General features: G+C 37.6%; 1 protein-coding gene across 1 annotated transcript; it reads left to right on the top strand.

The window, feature by feature from the left end:
* The first annotated feature begins 2,769 nt into the window (after nucleotides 1-2,769).
* LOC138200319 (uncharacterized) lies at nucleotides 2,770-8,813 on the top strand. The gene is made up of 5 exons (XM_069152888.1): nucleotides 2,770-2,966; nucleotides 4,383-4,709; nucleotides 5,377-5,529; nucleotides 7,343-7,395; nucleotides 7,493-8,813. The coding sequence occupies exons 1-5, from the start codon at nucleotides 2,897-2,899 to the stop codon at nucleotides 7,676-7,678; spliced, it is 789 nt and encodes a 262-aa protein (XP_069008989.1). The 5' UTR covers nucleotides 2,770-2,896; the 3' UTR covers nucleotides 7,679-8,813.
* Nucleotides 8,814-18,424: the final 9,611 nt, after the last annotated feature.

Raw genomic sequence — 18,424 nt, 5'->3', positions numbered from 1 at the left:
TGTGTGCGTGTGTGTGCGTGTGTGTGTGTGTGTGTGTGTGTGTGTGTGTGTGTGTGTGTGTGTGTGTGTGTGTGTGTGTGTGTGTGAGATCACATGTAAAGTATTGTTCAGTCCACCAGATGGCATAGAAACACAGCAATAAAACTGGAATACCCACATTAGCACCTGAATCTGTTTGGTATTTCTATCAGACATTCTGTAATTGGACATACTGTACAGATGCAAACAAAGAATGATGGAGGAGTCCAATCTGTAGCTTTCTTTTGCAAAACAAATCACAGGTAAACTACATTTTGGACTCCAGTTTGATACCTTTAAGGCAAATATTTTTGCTTTTTACACCATAAAAGAGCATCATTCATCTGTTTTTGTCATTATAATAAATGTTGATACCACAGCTTCAAATTTGTTACTTTCCATTTACCAATCTTCTTTTATCGAGCAAATTCAGGTCATAAATGCAGAACATTTGCTTTCAGAGTCTTGCCAGAAGGTTACAGAGGAACTTGTAAAACAAGCTTCTAAAATATGAGATGAATATATGAAGTGCCGATTTGAAATGTCCTGCAATTTTTAAGTATTGGCGATTCTACAAGTATTCAATATGTGATCTCATACACTTTTTGTTTACTTTTTTAAATACTAGAGTATAGATAAATCTTCTCAAACTAATTTTGTCCATGCTGCTTTTTATTTTGCATGGTACCGCTCATAAACTCATGAACAGAATAAAAAGTATCATACTGTCATGTGAAGCTGCTGCTAACACAAACCAAAGTTTTCCTGCCGATGCTACTAAGTTCAACAGCAAACCACAGGGGGGATTTTATTGTTGACAGCAGCAAAACAAAATGTGGCCTTATTTCTCCCCAAGGTTTGCTTTCTGTGCTTTATGGTTGTCAAATCAAATTTGAACTGTTTTAGCAGTGATGGCAAAAAGAAGCAGAGACAATAGATGAAGAACTGCAGGCAACACATGCTCTCTGAACCTTCAACTCAGCAGGTAATACCTTTCACCTTGTCATTTTGATCGACTGAAAACCTGTATGCCAGCTGGAAAGCCTCCACATGAGAAAACACAAAAGAATGACCTTTACTTTGTACATTACAGGCTAACAAGAAGGCAACAAGAAATGTTTATTTGCCCTGATTTACTGAAAAACAAACAATAATGTGTAATGTAGTTATGTAAGCAATGAAAATGTATTTGTTTCTTGTGTTTTTTTATGAAGGAGAAGCTGTGAGCTACATTTCAAACCACACTCAGCTGTTCAGAGATAAGGAGAGCTGCACTCAACCCATATGGCTTCAATCAACAGACGGTGCATTACATCAAAAGTTTGTGCCGCTTACAGCTGAGTCATCAGCTTTGGGGGTCTTTGTCTGTCACACTGAGTTTAATGTGGGAAAACTGAGAACAGGAGCTACAAGAAAACGACCAACTCCATCAACCACTGAAACCAAACATCCAACCAACAAAATCCCCCCCTTGATGCTTGCAGTAGTTTTTTCTTAAAAGTATCAAATTGGCACTTTAAAGCCCCCAACTTCCTCTGATGTGGCTAAACTATTGGTGTGTTTGTGTATGTGTGTGTGAAAATGTGTGTTTCAGCTTTTCACACATGTAGCCCTTAGCTATACCACAAATCACAAAACAATGCAGTGAATGTGAATTATTGACGTAGTCAGTCACCACGAATCTTAGAGATATTATACAGTTTTCCCAAAAAGAGAAACTGAACTGCAGCTCCTTTCTTTTGTTCCCTCCTTTTTTCTTTCCATTAAAAAAAAAAAAAGCACAGTAACAATTGAACATATTACAAGCTGAGTATCAAGTTTACTGTGAACTGCAGTCAGTAGATCAAATCAAATTAACTCCAATCAGATCTATTCTTAAAACAAAAGTCTGGTTCAACAGAAGCCAAACACTGAACCCAACAACATATTGGCAGGCCAGTTTTTATAGTTAATAAAGAGGCCGATGTGGATGATCATTCCTGTGCACATCCATACCAATGAGCGGTTAGTACTTATGTTTAAATTGATTCTAACACACAAACAGTCTTGTCTGAGGACTGATATTTTTCTTATTTGAATATGTCTGTGCTTGAGTCACACAGTCAAAGATCAATTGGAAGATAATTGGATTTTCATTTGGTTTTATTATTTATATTATTATAAGACAAGTTGTTGCTCAATTTCTTAAAAGTAATTGTGTAAATGCTTTTCAATATATGTGTTAAATCTGAGTTAACTTTGAGCAGCACAAAATTCTGTTCTCTTTGCAAACAACAGGTAAACAAAATGGTCTCAAAACCTTAAAGGACAATGTCGACAATACATACATGTCTAAGAATAGATGGGGAAAAAAGACATGTTTCTATTTTGTAATTCAAATGAATTAAAACTAAAACAGATTACTGTCATTAATTAACTGGGTAAATTACAATGTACAGTTTAAACTCACCAACCTGCCCTTTAGGCAAACAAACATTTATTCAGGAGGGTTTACTGTCAGTAAAAATGTAATCTTAAATCCACTGTAGGGTGAGATGTGAGGCAAAACTTTCTTGTTTTAAAGGTTTTGTACATTCAAGGAAACGCCTTGCTCCTCCTGACTTTGCACTCATCATCATGCAAGTGACACAGTCTACACCACATGTCCACAAACAGCTTTGAAGTCTTCCGATAAGGAGGTGCATGTAGGGAGATAAATGTGTTCGTGCAAGTTCCTGTCATCTGTTTCCTCCTGTCAGGCACAGACACAGACACTGCTACTTAACAGGACGCATACAACTAACTACTCACACCAAAGCAGCCCATAAAACAATCTGTTAGACCATAGACTAAAGGGCCGTCCCCTGGCCAGGCCTCCAAGCAGCGCAATTCTTCTATCATGGTTGACAACATCATCCAGAAGTGTCTTGGGTTTATTCTGATCATCACAGTGCACATGGTTTTGAACGGTAAGCTGTTTTCTTCATTACTGTTGTTTTAATCTGTTACATCTGAGAGTTTTTGGGGTTTTCCAAATGCTCGAAGCTTGTGTTTATCTACTTCTTTAAATATTTGTCGTTGTCTCATTAGAATTAGTTTCTACATTGAATATTTTGTACATAACTCATGTAATTATGCCTCTAATGGCTCTTCAGTTTCCCTGCTGCAGTTCATGAGTTGCTATACTGAATGGTAAAGTTGAGTATCTTAAGATTTCAGGCAAGACAGTACATTTACTAGAAAATATAAATCTTTTGAGGATGTTTTGGGCTGATTATCATATTAGTTATTATCATTAATATGTTATTTTAAAATCACATGATTTCCACAAAACTCAAAAGCCCAGTTGACATGGCTAACTACAAGTTAACTACATCAGCTCAATGAGGAAGTTACCTACATTGTTAATCTCCATTATGACTAAATTTAGGTGCTATGCTACCTTTTTAGATGTAGGGCAATACTGAATTTCCAAGATGTTGTTCATGAAAAAGCATATTTATTGGCAGCAGGTAAGCGATAGGGAGAAATGAATAGCAAAATTGATTTTGCTTTAGCCTCGGCTTAAGTTTGAAGTGGCTAACTTGCCAGAGAGCTTTAAACTGAAGTAACGCTGCAGCAATAATACAAAGTGGGAGAGCAGCAAACATCGCTAGAGTTAAGTTACTGTGGTTAGCTTGGATTTTAGCAATGTTTTGTAAATACCGCCATTAGTGGGAAATAACTAAATATATTTACTCTAGTATGAAGTTCATTTCTGATTCAAATTTTATGCATTTTATTAGGTTATTTATTTCACTGATTTAGTTACTAGTTATTTTGCAGATTCAGGTTGATAATACAAAATCGTATCTATAAATAATGATATGTCACTGTAGAGATAATGCCCACCAGTAAATCGTTTAGTTACAATAAACCCCATCCGTACCATTTGCTACATTAAATTGCAACTTTAACTACATTTTGGTCCTCGTCCTTATGTACAGGTACTTAACCCTCCTGTTGTCCTTGGGTCAAAATGCTGCTGCGTTCAACCAAGTTCTATTTTATTTTCATATTTTTTGGGATCATTGGTGACAAGGAGGCTGTGAGGGTTTCTTTAAAGAATGATGACCAATGATCCCAAAAAAATATAAAAATATAGAAATGAAATAGAACTTGGTTGAACACAGCTGCGGGTCATTTTGATCCGAGGACAACGGGAGGGTTAAGTAGGATTATTCATGCAGAACTGCTACATGTGATGGAGTATTTTTACATGTATTGATACATTTCTTCAAGTAAAGTATCAGAATACTTCTTCCACAGTTCCACAGATGGCTTTTAAAGAGCTTAATCTTCACATCTTCCCACTTAGACATGTCTCTTGTTCTGTCTTCACACAGGCCCCAGCTATGCAGAAGTCACTGGGATCCTCGGCAACAGCATCACCCTTCAATTTATATTCAATGTCTCCATCCACAACTACCATCACTTATCAATTTATATAACAGGGGAGACAAAGATTGCTGACTATTCAAGTTGCAAAGATTGCTTTGAAGTTCATCCTGAAAATGCCTCTGTATTTTACCGCATCACAAATCTCAGTCTGAATAACAGTCAAACTTACTGGGCCATTTTGTTTTTACACAACTCGTCCCGTAAAATGAGTACTATTACTACTAGTAATAGAGTGCAGTTGATTGTTCGTGTGGAGAACAAAAGCACCACAGGTAAGATCTGACTGACCAAAAACTCAACTTTAAACAAAACTGAGATGCAGCAAAACTAGAATTATTTATGAAATCATCATGGCTGTAATAAAATTGCGGAGAGAACACTGTCCTGTTTGAGCAACATTTGTAAACAGGCGTCTACAGCCATGCTTATGTGACGCTATCTAGAGGCACAGCAATGCTTTCACCTTATGCTAAATGTTGATGTCACCACAGTAACATGCCGATGTATAGCCGATGCACAGTATATTTATCATGATCAACATCATAGTTCAGCAAGTTAGCAGGCCAACATTATCAAGCATATTGTGACCACTTTTAAATATGTACATTGTCACTATAGGAAGGAGTGAACTTTCAAAGAGAAGTCTGACAGTAGTGAGACACTGACTGCAGCATTACTACTTGTCATGTATTTTATTGACCATCAGAAAAATGTAAACTATGGATTAAATACAATAATGATTACTCAGAACTGCTACTTTTTCACAGAGAACACAGCCCACAGTCATAATATATGTATTTGATATTAAAAAAATTTTTAATTTTACTGCATTTAGTACCTTTTCAACAATCAATGCCATGAAGCCACTTGTTATATTTTGGTGAGAAACAATATGTCTCTGCAAAGATGAGTAAATATTCTTATAATTTACTCCTACAGTTTCTCCAGTGCCGACTACCTTCACAACAACTCAAGGCAATGGAAATCACAGTCTCCTTTCCAATGACATCGTCACTGTCCTTGTGGTTTTACCTGTGCTGCTGTTGGCTGCAGTCCTTCCAGCCTTGCTGTGCTGTCTCATGAAAACCAAAGGTAAGGACACTTTCCGCCCAAAAATAATCTTCTTTGTATTTGTTAAACTCATTAGCCGTATGTTCAGCGATACAGTGTTGTGTCTGTTGTCAGGGAAAGACTCGTAATTCTGACCTAAACTGACCATTGGCTGCTTGTAATGTAGCAGATATACGATGTTATGCTTATTATCCTGGATTATCAGTCTGCGGAGACATGTCCGCTGAATTAAAATATGTTCATGTTTGAACTGGATATGCCAGCAAACTATAATTCAATGTTTTATATATATATTAATACTCTGGCATTCTAATGATAATTACCTGGTTACACAAACAAAGTCACGGGTAAGGGAATAATAGTCATTCTGTGGAAAAAATTTGCAGTTGTGTGGTTCGATGCTAAAAAAGTGCACCACATCAGATTGCAGTTTCACATCCTTTTGTTACATGTGATTACTCAAAGCTTTTGGAAAGAAAAAAAAGCATGCAAATGCAAGTGTGGCTACTATCACTATGGGTGGAAAAACAAGAAAAACAAAACCACCTGCATTATTTGTACACTATTCAGACACAAAGCCCTCCGGCACACTTTGAGTAGGCACGCTGCCGCTTTGAGCTATTTTGACACCCCATGTGACCTCAAACATCACATTTGATGATTTCCCCTGCGTGTATGCAAATTCAAGCTTTTGCTGACTGTGTGTTCTCGTATCGTTTCATGCTGGAGAAACTACAGAGAACGGCCCAACCGTTGTCCAGGACTATGAGTTTCAGAAAACTGACAGTTGGTGGAGATAATCTGTACACGTCTGCTTACGTGCACTGACGGAGGATACAGGATGCTTTTTTTTTTTAATAAGTTTATGCAAGTGCTGCAGTTGCTTACCAGAGCTAAAAAAGAAGGAAAATCAATGTTAAAATCAGACTTATTAAACTGCAATAAAATTTTTACATTTTACTTAAAAATAACCTATTTTGACAACTTTTTGTGATAAGAAAAACAGGTTTAATTTAATAAACTGAACTGACTCATTTATTTATACATTTACTGTTAATTTGTTTTTTGGCCAACAAAGAAGATAACTACAATTCTTACACCAGTGCGTATGGAGCTTGAGTCACGATGTAAATAGCCTAATTTAGCATTAGGGGAGGAAACACTTTCCATCATCATTTCGGTTTTTCTGCATGCTCTGGTTATTTCCGTTGCAGTTTCTTTTTCTGATAAGGGGAGAGGGGCAGAGCCTTGGTTATTGTAAATGAGGGGTTCATTTTTTTAATATATGGTGAGCTTTGTTTGGAAAGGCAACTTTATACTGTAATACTTTTAGCAGAGCTTCTGCTTCGAAGCATTTGTTTTAAATTATTGCAATGGTGAAATCATGATTTCCTAGAGGGAGTGACTAGTGCTCGAAGGATATATTAGGGGATTTAGTACTGTTTTAGTCTGTACAGCTGCTCACCAGTTAGCCTTGAACGTTGTGCTGTTTGGTTCAGTGACTTTGTGTTTGTCAGAAGTTTTTTGTGAAAAAACAACTGCCTGCATCTGGGATATAAGTGATAAGAGTGATGACAAGGAATTTAAAACAGTCCATTTTTAGACTGTAAAACTAAAACAAGGGTTTGACTTGTTACTATTTTAAACGTAATTAAATAGAACATTAAAAAAAAAAAAATGTAGACCATATAAACCACAGATTTACGGAAAACACAAGTGGAATTGGGTTGAAATTTTAAATGGCACAGGTAATCCACAAGTTTGATGAGAAAATTTAGCCGCCATAAATGTAGTTTTCTGACTCAATATTTGACCTATTTTGCTTCTTATACAGACAAACAACTACATCCACAACCACTTCCGCAAAGCTCCAATGCCACATTGCAGGTGAGAACACCTTCTGACATTTAAAGGCATATGTGTGAAAGTAAACATTTAAAATAATGGCAGAAATCCATCAGCTTGACTCTAACTGTTGTTGCAGGAAACAGTTGAGGCATCCAACAATGTGCCTGCACCCTCACTAATCTACAGCGTCTTGGACTTCCCCAAAAGAGCTCCAGCCGTTGTGGAGATGAATCCCAGTGACACAGAGTACGCTGCTGTCAGTTATCCCTCAGATAACAAACGAGCTGAATGTAAACCTGCTGGTCTTTCTTGGTTTAAGTGAAGGTTTGACTTTGTATACACATAACCTAAAAATATTTGTAATTTCCCTTGCAAGTGTGCTAAATTCTGCTTTTGTAATGCAGTTAGAAACCTTCCCATGTTGTGGGCATCTGGCAATATAATATAAACTAAAAATAGGTTGAAGGGGAAGAATTGCTGCTGTGCATGGTTTGTAATGTAGGTGTCACTTTCAATTTGGACTCCGGTGCTACATTTCTTTTGACATCTAAGTATTATTCATATTTCTATGTATGAAATACAAGCTCCCTTTTCGTTTCCAGTTCAGTCACAGCATCTTTTCTTTCAGTCTTTTTTTTTTCCATTGTCGCTACTATCATAATTTTTACTAATAAAGAAAACAAAAAATCGTTCATGGAAGGCAACCATTTTAGGGATGCAAATTGGATGAGTAGTTATTATTCGTCAACTCAAAAGTACTGTATATATACACGAGTCGCAGGTGTGATTTTCCATTTACTACTGTGACAGTTTGGTGTTTTCACACCAATTTAACACAAGAATAATGTGACACTATCTCACAGCCACCTCTCCCTGTATGGTCAATAAAGTTCTCTTTTCACAGGTGCTTTTTGATATTTTTGAAAGTTTTTCAGAGAATAAAGAGTGATTTAGTTCTCACTGCCATGTTTTTGTTATGTGTTACATACGGTGTTACATACAGTTTAACCTCATAATACATGAGGTTAAACTGCAAGTGGAAAACAAGCAGGCGCATTATTCATCCTGGAAAAAACTGCTCAGCTCTGAAAAGCTTGGTATCAACTGAACAAAAGTCAATTTTGAAATCCAGCAAGTTCCAAAATTACTCTTTATTTTATCACATACTACTCTACTGTCTCCTCTGGAAATAAACACATTATCTTTGGAGTTAAGATAATCAACTTTAAATTGATTTTTTTGCGTGTAAATAATGTCCTTTGTGGATATGAGTCTCATGTAAGTATCAGAAAATACTTTTTGTTTTGAAGGCAGCAGTGCATGTTTGAAGCTGTGTCTAAAGTAAGATAAAAAAACACATTGTTCATGCTTCACAGTGTGGTTCTGTTGTGAAAAAGTTAATTCTGGCTGCTTGCTCAGCTTGTTAAACTGTATCTTGAATAAAGCTATTCATTCCACATTTGCCTTTGTCATCATCGGGACCTGACATTTTGCTCTTCTTTATTTTTCCATGTAGTTATTTAAACATTTCCGTGGAGGAAAGAAATAATCATGGATGAATTAAACCTCATCAGGTGGAACTTTAGGAGTACAGTTTTAATGTGTTATAATGCTGATCTGGTCAGGTGTCATGGAGCCTCCGATAAATCGTGCAGCACTGGACCAATTTTAGTGCATAAGTGGGGTTTACCCAAGAAAATCAACTACAACCCCAGTTTTTGCTTTTCTGTGCAGCCTATGTGAAGTCTCTCTGCATAACGAGGTCCAGGTACGGATGCTTGTTCAGCTCATAATATGTTGGAACCTAAATATGAACACCGCAAAGTCTGTACAATAACCACTTTTGATTTCACCGTGCCCCCAAACAGCCTGAAGTCAGTGCTGAAAGTGTGGCTTATGGTGACTTTATCAGTTTATCTGCAAATAGTGTGGGAGGAAGGGTTCCATGGAAACCATTCAAACAGCATTTAGGACTCTGACAGCATGAGGGGAAAAAATTCTCTGGTCTGATGAGGCCGAAATGAACTCTTTGGGTTCTTCTTTACTGCTCCCCACCTGGCTAATACCACCTCTGTAATGAAGCACTCATTCTGGATTAACCAGAGCCAACCAACTGTGGACAAATGTTTGCATTATTTTCCTGTGGTAAATAGATCAAGCCTTATTTAAGTGTTAATAGCCAGGGGCTTCAAAATGAATACGGACAATTAATGTGCTCAAGCAAAAGGTTAAATGTTTGTAATTATAATATATTATAACTCAAAAATGGACAAAACAGTAATATGAACACAACATGACAAAAAGGCAATGAAAATTTCTTCATCAATGTTCACATTTTTTCAAAACAAAAAAAAACAAAAAAACTAAAAGTGAACTATCCGTCAGACAAATATCATCGATTATCAGACCTTCGTTTGCTACCGGTCTAATAATGGGAATCCATCACATTTTGCGTTATCCATGCGTGTTGTGGAAAGAAATAAAGTAGATTTTTTTTTTAAATTTTGATTTTAAGTTTATAGACTCTTTGACAACATCCTATAAATTGGCGCTCTTAATTAAGCAGTAATTTATTTGTTTTTTTGTTTTCCTCTTCACGGTCCACAATTTTCTGCTTTTGTAGCAGATCCAAGATTTTGGTCAAAAGGACTCGATAACTTTTTTAAGGTGAGGCTGCATCATGGTATGGGGTGCTGCCAGAATTTAAGGGAAGGATAAATGCAGCCACATAGAGAGAAAACCTGCTGCCGAGTGCAGCGACCTGAAACTGGGAGCAGTGGTTCACCTTTCAGCTCAACAATGATCCAAAGCAAACAGTCAAGACAACATTGGGGTCCTCATGCTCAGACAAAGCCCTGACGAACAAACTCACACGAGGTGACCGTGCTCAAGCTCATAAGACGACAAAGACAAGACAAAGTCCAGTTTGTTTGTCTAGTCTAGTGTGATCACAACCGTGGTCGGGCCTGCTTAAAGAGGTGGGATTGGGCACGGTTCAGTTGGACTTGGGCATGGTACACATCATGTGTAATCGTTAACTTGAACATGACATCGATGATGCGACGGTCACATTTAACTAACATTTTCCATTACCACTTAATACACTTTTCAATTCCTTTAAGTATATTTGGGTCAATAACAGATCTGGTTCTCACTTTAAAGATGAACTTGAATTGTAGTCAGCTAGTAAAGCTACAAGTTCCTCCCTCAACATCAGCTGCCTCCGTCAAAATCTTGTCCACCCTTAAACACCACAGCACATCTGTGGAGGGAACTGCAAGTGGCCGTTCTCAGACACCTCACATCTAATCCAACAGAGCTTTAGAGGATATTTCAGGGAGATTGAGATATCCTGCTCAATCAAGGTGTGCCAAGCTTGTGGAGACTTCCCAAGAAGACCCGAAGCTGAAATTTCTGGTTTGATTTAAATTTCTTAAGATGTGCTTTCACACGTTGATTGAATACAAAGATTCATGGCAAAAATGGAAATTGTATCCTTTTAAAATTTAATTTTAAACATCAACTAAAAGGCGTCTGAGTACTTTGTGAATGCAGAACAGTCATTTTCCACAGCGACGGTTGAGCATGCATGTCAAGTAACCAGCAAACCTAATTTTGGAGTGAAAGGGTAATTTTAACACTCTCCTTTTCATGCAACAGAATGTTTGTGTCAGCTCAGCATTTCAGGAGTAGAGGCCCTGGAGATAATCATTCGGGTGACTGAGTTTCTGCCTCCCACTTCTTTGAGGCTCGTGTGCATGTTTACTCCTAGCACGAGAAAGTAAAGCGTCTGCACTTTGCACAACTTAACGCCCACCACTATTGTATCAAGGTTTCTTATAAACAAACTAAACCTCACTTTTCCTTCACTGAGCTGCTGCATCCTCTAATCTAAACATCTAAACATGCAAATGGTGAATGCAGATAAAGATCAAATTCATGTAACAGCATCATCTATTTTCTACAATATGTTTCCTATAGGTTATCATTTTCATCAATTTTCAATATAACCTCATCTGCAAAGAAACACTCTCGACACATATACAAATATGCAACTATGCATTACCCGAACCGTAAAACATACTGTGTCCTTTTGTGTGTTTATCACAAGGCAAGATATGCAGGCATGAAATCCAAAATGAGCAACTATTTTTAATAAAACAAACTTCTCAGTTTGTTATGTTGTCCTCGTCTATTTTTATTTAAATATGGGTTTCCATGGTTGGCAAATTTTACACAGCATCCCAAATTGTTGGGAAATAAGGTTGCAGTTGCATGTCATGAAATTAAGTAATTAAATTAGAAACAAAATGTAATTATAATCAGTTTCAGTTACTGAAAAACAAATATAAATATGACTTAAAACCATAAATGTACAAGTGGAAAGGTTGTATATCTATAAGAAGCATAATAGATTCGATCCTAGTCAACAGAATTATACAGTAGACTTAATGTTATATGAGCTATAAGATAGAGTTAACTATAAAGAGTCTGAATTGGTGCCTCAACCACCAAATGCATTCAACTTTTAAAAGGGAAGAGGGAAGATGAGTCATGAACTTACCATAAAGCATCTTTATAACAAAACAATGCATCTGTTACTGTGGTTGGAGTGCACGGTCCTGTATCCTCTTTGTATTTATAAGCAGATTAATAATTCAAGAGTCCCATTGCTGCTCCAGTAGTTTTACAAAACAACACGTTACATGCATATTTATCCATCCAGCTTCTGTTAAAACTTCTCTGCTGATTTTGAAATGACCTGTCGGAGATGTTTGAAGACCTGCCAGTCCTCCTGGGGATGAGTGCTAATATATACACAGCTACGCTATCAGTCCCTTCCTCATCTCTGTCCTCCGTTTCTCTTGGTCCACTAATGTTGGGTCGACACCTTTTAACATTTTCCTTGTTTGGTTCATTTGTCTCCCTCGTTTCCACGTTTTGACCGAGAATCCACGAGAGGACGTTTGTGGAGAAGAAATCGGCCCCTTGTTGCAGCTTTGGCTAACAGGAAGTGGAAGTCAGGTCAAAAGTTCTCCTGGCAGAATAACACCACCTATGTTTTTATGTCGAAACATGATTTAGACAAATGTTTGTTTCGTGAACGTATTTCTTTATTTCTCAAATTATGAATCACAGTATTCACACAATAAAAATAATTTTTAAAAGAAATGACATAAACTGCAATTTCTTGGGAGTTCTACGGCCGTCCTATGCAGCCCCCTGAAAAATGTTGATTTTATGTGTCATTTGCAGTGGTGTGAGAAGTATTGAGGTCCTTTACTTAAATACTAATAGACTACCACACTGTTGAAACGCTCCACTACAAGTACAAGTCCTGGATTCAAAACCTTATTGGAGTAAAGTATAGTAAGTAGCCTATTATCAGCAAAATGTAGCCTACTCAAAATATCAAAAGTAAAAGTACACACTATGCAGCATATATTCCCTGTCAGTGTTTTACTGTAATATGTGATGTTTTGGATTAATATTACAGTTGAATTAATGTGTATGTTACGGCTGTAGTTATTTAAGGTTTTGCTCATTTTAACTAGGCTATATGTACTGTTAATCTACAATGATGCATTTTGTTCTGTAATATTATCATGGTTTTGGTCTGTAAGAACTATGAATCTCTAAAAGTGAGCAAGCTCAGAAAAACAATGCATTTTACAGTGAATCCAAAAGGCTTTAAAATTGTTTATTTAACTTAAAAAGTCTGAAAATGTTCTTAGCCTAGAAAGGAACATCTAATCCTTCAGTTTATCTGATAAATGTATATCAGGGTATATCACCTTAGTTAAAAGACCGCTTCAAAGAGGATCAAGTGTTTGCTTGATCAGATATGTTAAAAAAACAAAAACGCAACACTTTCTCTGGGATGTGTTTATTTTTTTGAATACAGAATGACTGTACAGACTGTTATTTTGCAGATGATGCATACCTTACCCTTTCACACATTTTCCTCAGTGTTGCAGTGGAGTTAAACGCATGTCTTAGTTTGGTTTCAAACCTTTGAAATGTTGCCCACACCTAATGGTTTTTCAGTGATTCAAATAGAAAATGAATCTCACGAGTAAAAACAAAATGTGAATTCAGTCTGATTTTTGGGCAAATATATTTTTCCCGGGATCTCAAACATTTCAGGTACTCACACTAGTAAAGTTACTGCTGAGAACAAATTCCTCCATGATTTAGAACTACCAGAATTAAGCAGGTTAATACTGCAACAACTGCTTTCTACTGTGGGGTTGTGTGAGTTCAGATCACTGACGCCTCAAACATCAGGAACTTCCTCCACTGCAGCTTCCTATTCTGCCTTGAAACTAAAAATGTTTTTTTTTAGATAGACAGACCAAGGTGAAAGGCAAGCTTTCCAAAGCTATCAAAATATATCAAACAACTGAAATCTATACAGAGGAGAAATATAAAGCAGAAAAAATATTTTTTTGTGCACGTCTCCTTCTACAGGTCATTCTGTCTGTCATTTTATTGCCATATTCACAAAATGTCCTGTTACTCCCGCCTGCCCTGGCCTTTCCTACTGGCAACCTGCTGTAGCCTTCCAGACATTTTGTACCTGACTGATCACCTGCTTGTTTAGGATTTATTTTGCCTTTTGCTTAATTTGCCTGAAAAAACCTGCCTGTTGCCAGCCAGCTGACTTCACACCTCACCTATCACTTTTATCTGTTTTTGCCTGCATTATTTACCTCACCTCAGTAAAGGTTTTTCTTTTCTAGCCTTTATCCTGCTGTGAAGATCTTAGCTGGGATGCTTCCCCTAGTTCCAGACCGTGTCCGCAGTATTTTTATATCTAGAACCCACTTTTCCATATACCATTGATAAGTGGTCGGCCTCTTGACCTGTTGACTTTTCAGATGGAGAGCAAAAGCAGATCTGACAAGGTACTTTGAAGACTTTGTATGACACCTCAGTTTCAAACACTGAATATTTTACAATCTACAGGTAATATTGTGATTCTGTGCTCTTTGAGCTATGTGCACAAGTCAAAAGACAGTTGCTGTGGTCCAAATGGCATACTTGTGCACTAACACTCCCTATTTCGAGTGCATAAGTGCGTACACACTGTCAAGTACAGAAACATGCAGTGCACGACAAGTACCAGGATTATGCACTCAAAACTCCCCAAAAAAGAAGCGTGAAACGCTGGACACTTTCCACCCGAAACGGTCTCTATCTTTTGCTCTGGAGAGGAAGGGGCGGGGCTACCGGCGTGAAGAATTTTCAAATTAAGGCTCTGAGGAAGCTGCAGATGTTCCTGAACGCTACACAAAAGTGTTGTATTTTTTTCATTACTGCTGCTGGACAGAAGACTCAGTGTGTTTATTGAGTGTGTTAAACAGAGGCCATGAAAATATGTTAATTGCTGAGTAAAATAATTAAAGCTGCAGATATTTTGGAGGGTGATGTGTTCACACGCTGAGGTTATTTCCAGTCCAGAACTGCAGTGTGCGGATTGAAACAGCGCTACTCTGTCATAATTTCTGCTCTACACAAGTAAGAGTCCTAACATGGAAGAGCACTATTTGTTAGGGTACTACGGGAAGTATCTCATCTGGAACACAGCAAGTGAGATGCTGCTGTACTTTGTCCAAAAATGAAGCTGAGACTGCCCTCTGGTGGCTCTGGTGGAACGTTGCTGACAAGAAACCTCCACAAATTGTATTACTTACAAGGCTGCAGCTTTCATCCCATTTAAAATGTCTTGTCAAGTCTAGACACAGGCTTGCCACGTTAATACGCATAAGAGGAAAAGAGCTCCTTAGGGAAGAAACTTAGGGTCTGAATAACAAATAGGTATTCTGTGTATGAAAAAGTGAATTGTACATTTTTACTCACAACTTGACTGTGTTCAGCAGTGGCATATAAAGTATACAAAGAAAGTGGAAAAAATACAGTAAAAATAAAGCAGTGTGGATTAAAAAACTACCTTATAAAATAAGAAAGTAAGAAAAAAAAAAAATCCCTTTTCATCGAGTGCAGCCTGCCTTAAGCATGACAATCTTTATACATTTAGACATCTCTATTGTTCTTTTTTTCTTTAAATTTAATGAAATATGTATTTTGTGAAATGTAATTGCAAAGAGGATGTTATTCTAAGCCACTAATCCAAAATAATATTGCTCTCACTGATTATTATGAAGATAAATTCCAGTAATTTGACATAGATGGTTTAATGTTGTTTTTTTTTAATTTTTTATTATTTCCTTGCTGTGTGTTATTTTATGAGTGTAAAGTTTTTTTTAGGATCATGCGGCATTGTGATTTTACACTTAAATAAAACTGAATTAGTCAGATACCCCAACATAAAATATATCAGCAGAGGGCTCTATCCTGCCATCTATTGGGCAACCTTTGTTGCAACATGTGACTCAATCATGTACAATAAATTAATGGGGAAACCAGTTGTTGTTGTTTTTTTTTAAAGTGGAGCTCTTTGAGACAAAGATAAGTGAGGCTGTGATGCACAGCTGTGCCAGGATGAAGAGTCTTAGTGGTGCCTCTGTCTCCTCCTCTGTAGTGCTTAAGCTGAGGCAGTGCCTTGACTCAAACTGCCCTCTGATGCTAGCAGAAACAGAATCATTCTGCAGCAATAAATTTCAGTGTGGCCAGTTTTTATTTTATGCTGACACAAACACAAACCAATAGAGTTGTGTGTTAATATGCATGAAATCATTTTCTTCAAAAAAAAAAGTATGCTGAAGACCTTTTTCCAGATACTGACTATAAACTGGAACAGACATCTTAAAACCAGCAAAGCTAAGAAGGCAGATGAACATTGAATGAGTATTGTCCCAACATATTGTGTTGTTTGTGTTTACAACAGCTGCTTACGTTACAGCTGTCATTGATTCCTGATGCATCACCACCTTCTTTCTTCTTCGCAGGAATTTATTGCTTTAAATGATGATATCTGCCATCAACACTGAAGAGACATCCACATAAAAACTGGTGAATTTTCCCTGTAAAAAAGTAGCCGGCACACACCTTTCATATGTTGTTTTCCATTTTACTTTTTTGTCATGGATTTCTTCAGTTTACAACTTGAAAAACGGTCTATAGTTAAACACAGTAAACTTCAACTTTAACCACGTGGGGAAACTTGAACAGATGAAAGTGAATCTTTTGTTTTTCAAAGGTAACAGTGAAACTGTACCTTATCGGATCAGTTTTATTGTTTATATTTTGTACATGTGAAAGTGACCCACTGTTTCAAAATGAAAGTGTAAGTGTAAAATAGGAAATGGGAAAAAGAATGAGGATGTAAGATGAGGAGGAGTTGCAGGGAAATGACAGCAGGACCACAACATGAGCTGGGAGGATAGTTTACTGATATTACACTTAAGATATTACAATGTTGAATGATTGTTCATTTTCCAATTTGTGACAGATTACCTTCCGCAGCTGACTGAAAGTTCTCCGTTTATTCAAACTGCTTGACACTGGAAATATTTAATATACAGTGGGTATGGAAAGTATTCAGACCCCTTTAAATTTTTCACTCTTTGTTTCATTGCAGCCATTTGCTAAAATCAAAAAGTTCATTTTATTTCTCATTAATGTACACTCAGCACCCCATCTTGACAGAAAAAAACAGAAATGTAGAAATTTGTGCAAATTTATTAAAAAAGAAAAACTGAAATATCACATGGTCATAAGTATTCAGACCCTTTGCTCAGTATTGAGTAGAAGCACCCTTTTGAGCCATGAGTCTTCTTGGGAATGATGCAACAAGCTTTTCACACCTGGATTTGGGGATCCTCTGCCATTCTTCCTTGCAGATCCTCTCCAGTTCCGTCAGGTTGGATGGTGAACGTTGGTGGACAGCCATTTTCAGGTCTCTCCAGAGATGCTCAATTGGGTTTAGGTCAGGGCTCTGGCTGGGCCAGTCAAGAATGGTCACAGAGTTGTTCCGAAGCCACTCCTTTGTTATTTTAGCTGTGTGCTTAGGGTCATTGTCTTGTTGGAAGGTGAACCTTCGGCCCAGTCTGAGGTCCAGAGCACTCTGGAAGAGGTTTTCTTCCAGGATATCTCTGTACTTGGCCGCATTCATCTTTCCTTCAATTGCAACCAGTCGTCCTGTCCCTGCAGCTGAAAAACACCCCCATAGCATGATGCTGCCACCACCATGTTTCACTGTTGGGATTGTATTGGGCAGGTGATGAGCAGTGCCTGGTTTTCTCCACACATACCGCTTAGAATTAACACCAAAAAGTTCAATCTTGGTCTCATCAGACCAGAGAATCTTATTTCTCATAGTCTGGGAGTCCTTCATGTGTTTTTTGGCAAACTCTATGCGGGCTTTCATATGTCTTGCACTGAGGAGAGGCTTCCGTCGGGCCACTCTGCCATAAAGCCCCGACTGGTGGAGGGCTGCAGTGATCGTTGACTTTGTGGAACTTTCTCCCATCTCCCTACTGCATCTCTGGAGCTCAGCCACAGTGATCTTTGGGTTCTTCTTTACCTCTCTCACCAAGGCTCTTATCCCAAGATTGCTCAGTTTGGCTGGACGGCCAGGTCTAGGAAGAGTTCTGGTCGTCCCAAACTTCTTCCATTTAAGGATTATGGAGGCCACTGTGCTCTTAGGAACCTTGAGTGCTGCAGAAATTATGTTGTAACCTTGGCCAGATCTGTGCCTTGCCACAATTCTGTCTCTGAGCTCCTTGGACAGTTCCTTTGACCTCATGATTCTCATTTGCTCTGACATGCACTGTGAGCTGTAAGGTCTTATATAGACAGGTGTGTGCCTTTCCTAATCAAGTCCAATCAGTTTAATTAAACACAGCTGGACTCCAATGAAGGAGTAGAACCATCTCAAGGAGGATCAGAAGAAATGGACAGCATGTGAGTTAAATATGAGTGTCACAGCAAAGAGTCTGAATACTTATGACCATGTGATATTTCAGTTTTTCTTTTTTAATAAATTTGCACAAATTTCTACATTTCTGTTTTTTTCTGTCAACATGGGGTGCTTAGTGTACATTAATGAGAACTAAAATGAACTTTTTTGATTTTAGCAAATGGCTGCAATGAAACAAAGAGT

Source organism: Embiotoca jacksoni, unplaced genomic scaffold, assembly GCF_022577435.1.
Source record: "Embiotoca jacksoni isolate LCO1_2020_lvr unplaced genomic scaffold, fEmbJac1.0.p SCAF_19, whole genome shotgun sequence".
In the NCBI taxonomy this organism is placed as follows: domain Eukaryota; kingdom Metazoa; phylum Chordata; class Actinopteri; family Embiotocidae; genus Embiotoca; species Embiotoca jacksoni.
This window is presented reverse-complemented; position numbering and strand designations above follow the sequence as displayed.

Bases quoted from the DNA above. Each gene is read 5' to 3' on its own strand.
- LOC138200319 (XM_069152888.1), top strand. From the start codon at position 2,897: ATGGTTGACAACATCATCCAGAAGTGTCTTGGGTTTATTCTGATCATC. The intron at 2,967-4,382 runs GTAAGCTGTTTT...GTCTTCACACAG, and splicing joins AGTGCACATGGTTTTGAACG to GCCCCAGCTATGCAGAAGTC. The intron at 7,396-7,492 runs GTGAGAACACCT...CTGTTGTTGCAG, and splicing joins GCTCCAATGCCACATTGCAG to GAAACAGTTGAGGCATCCAA.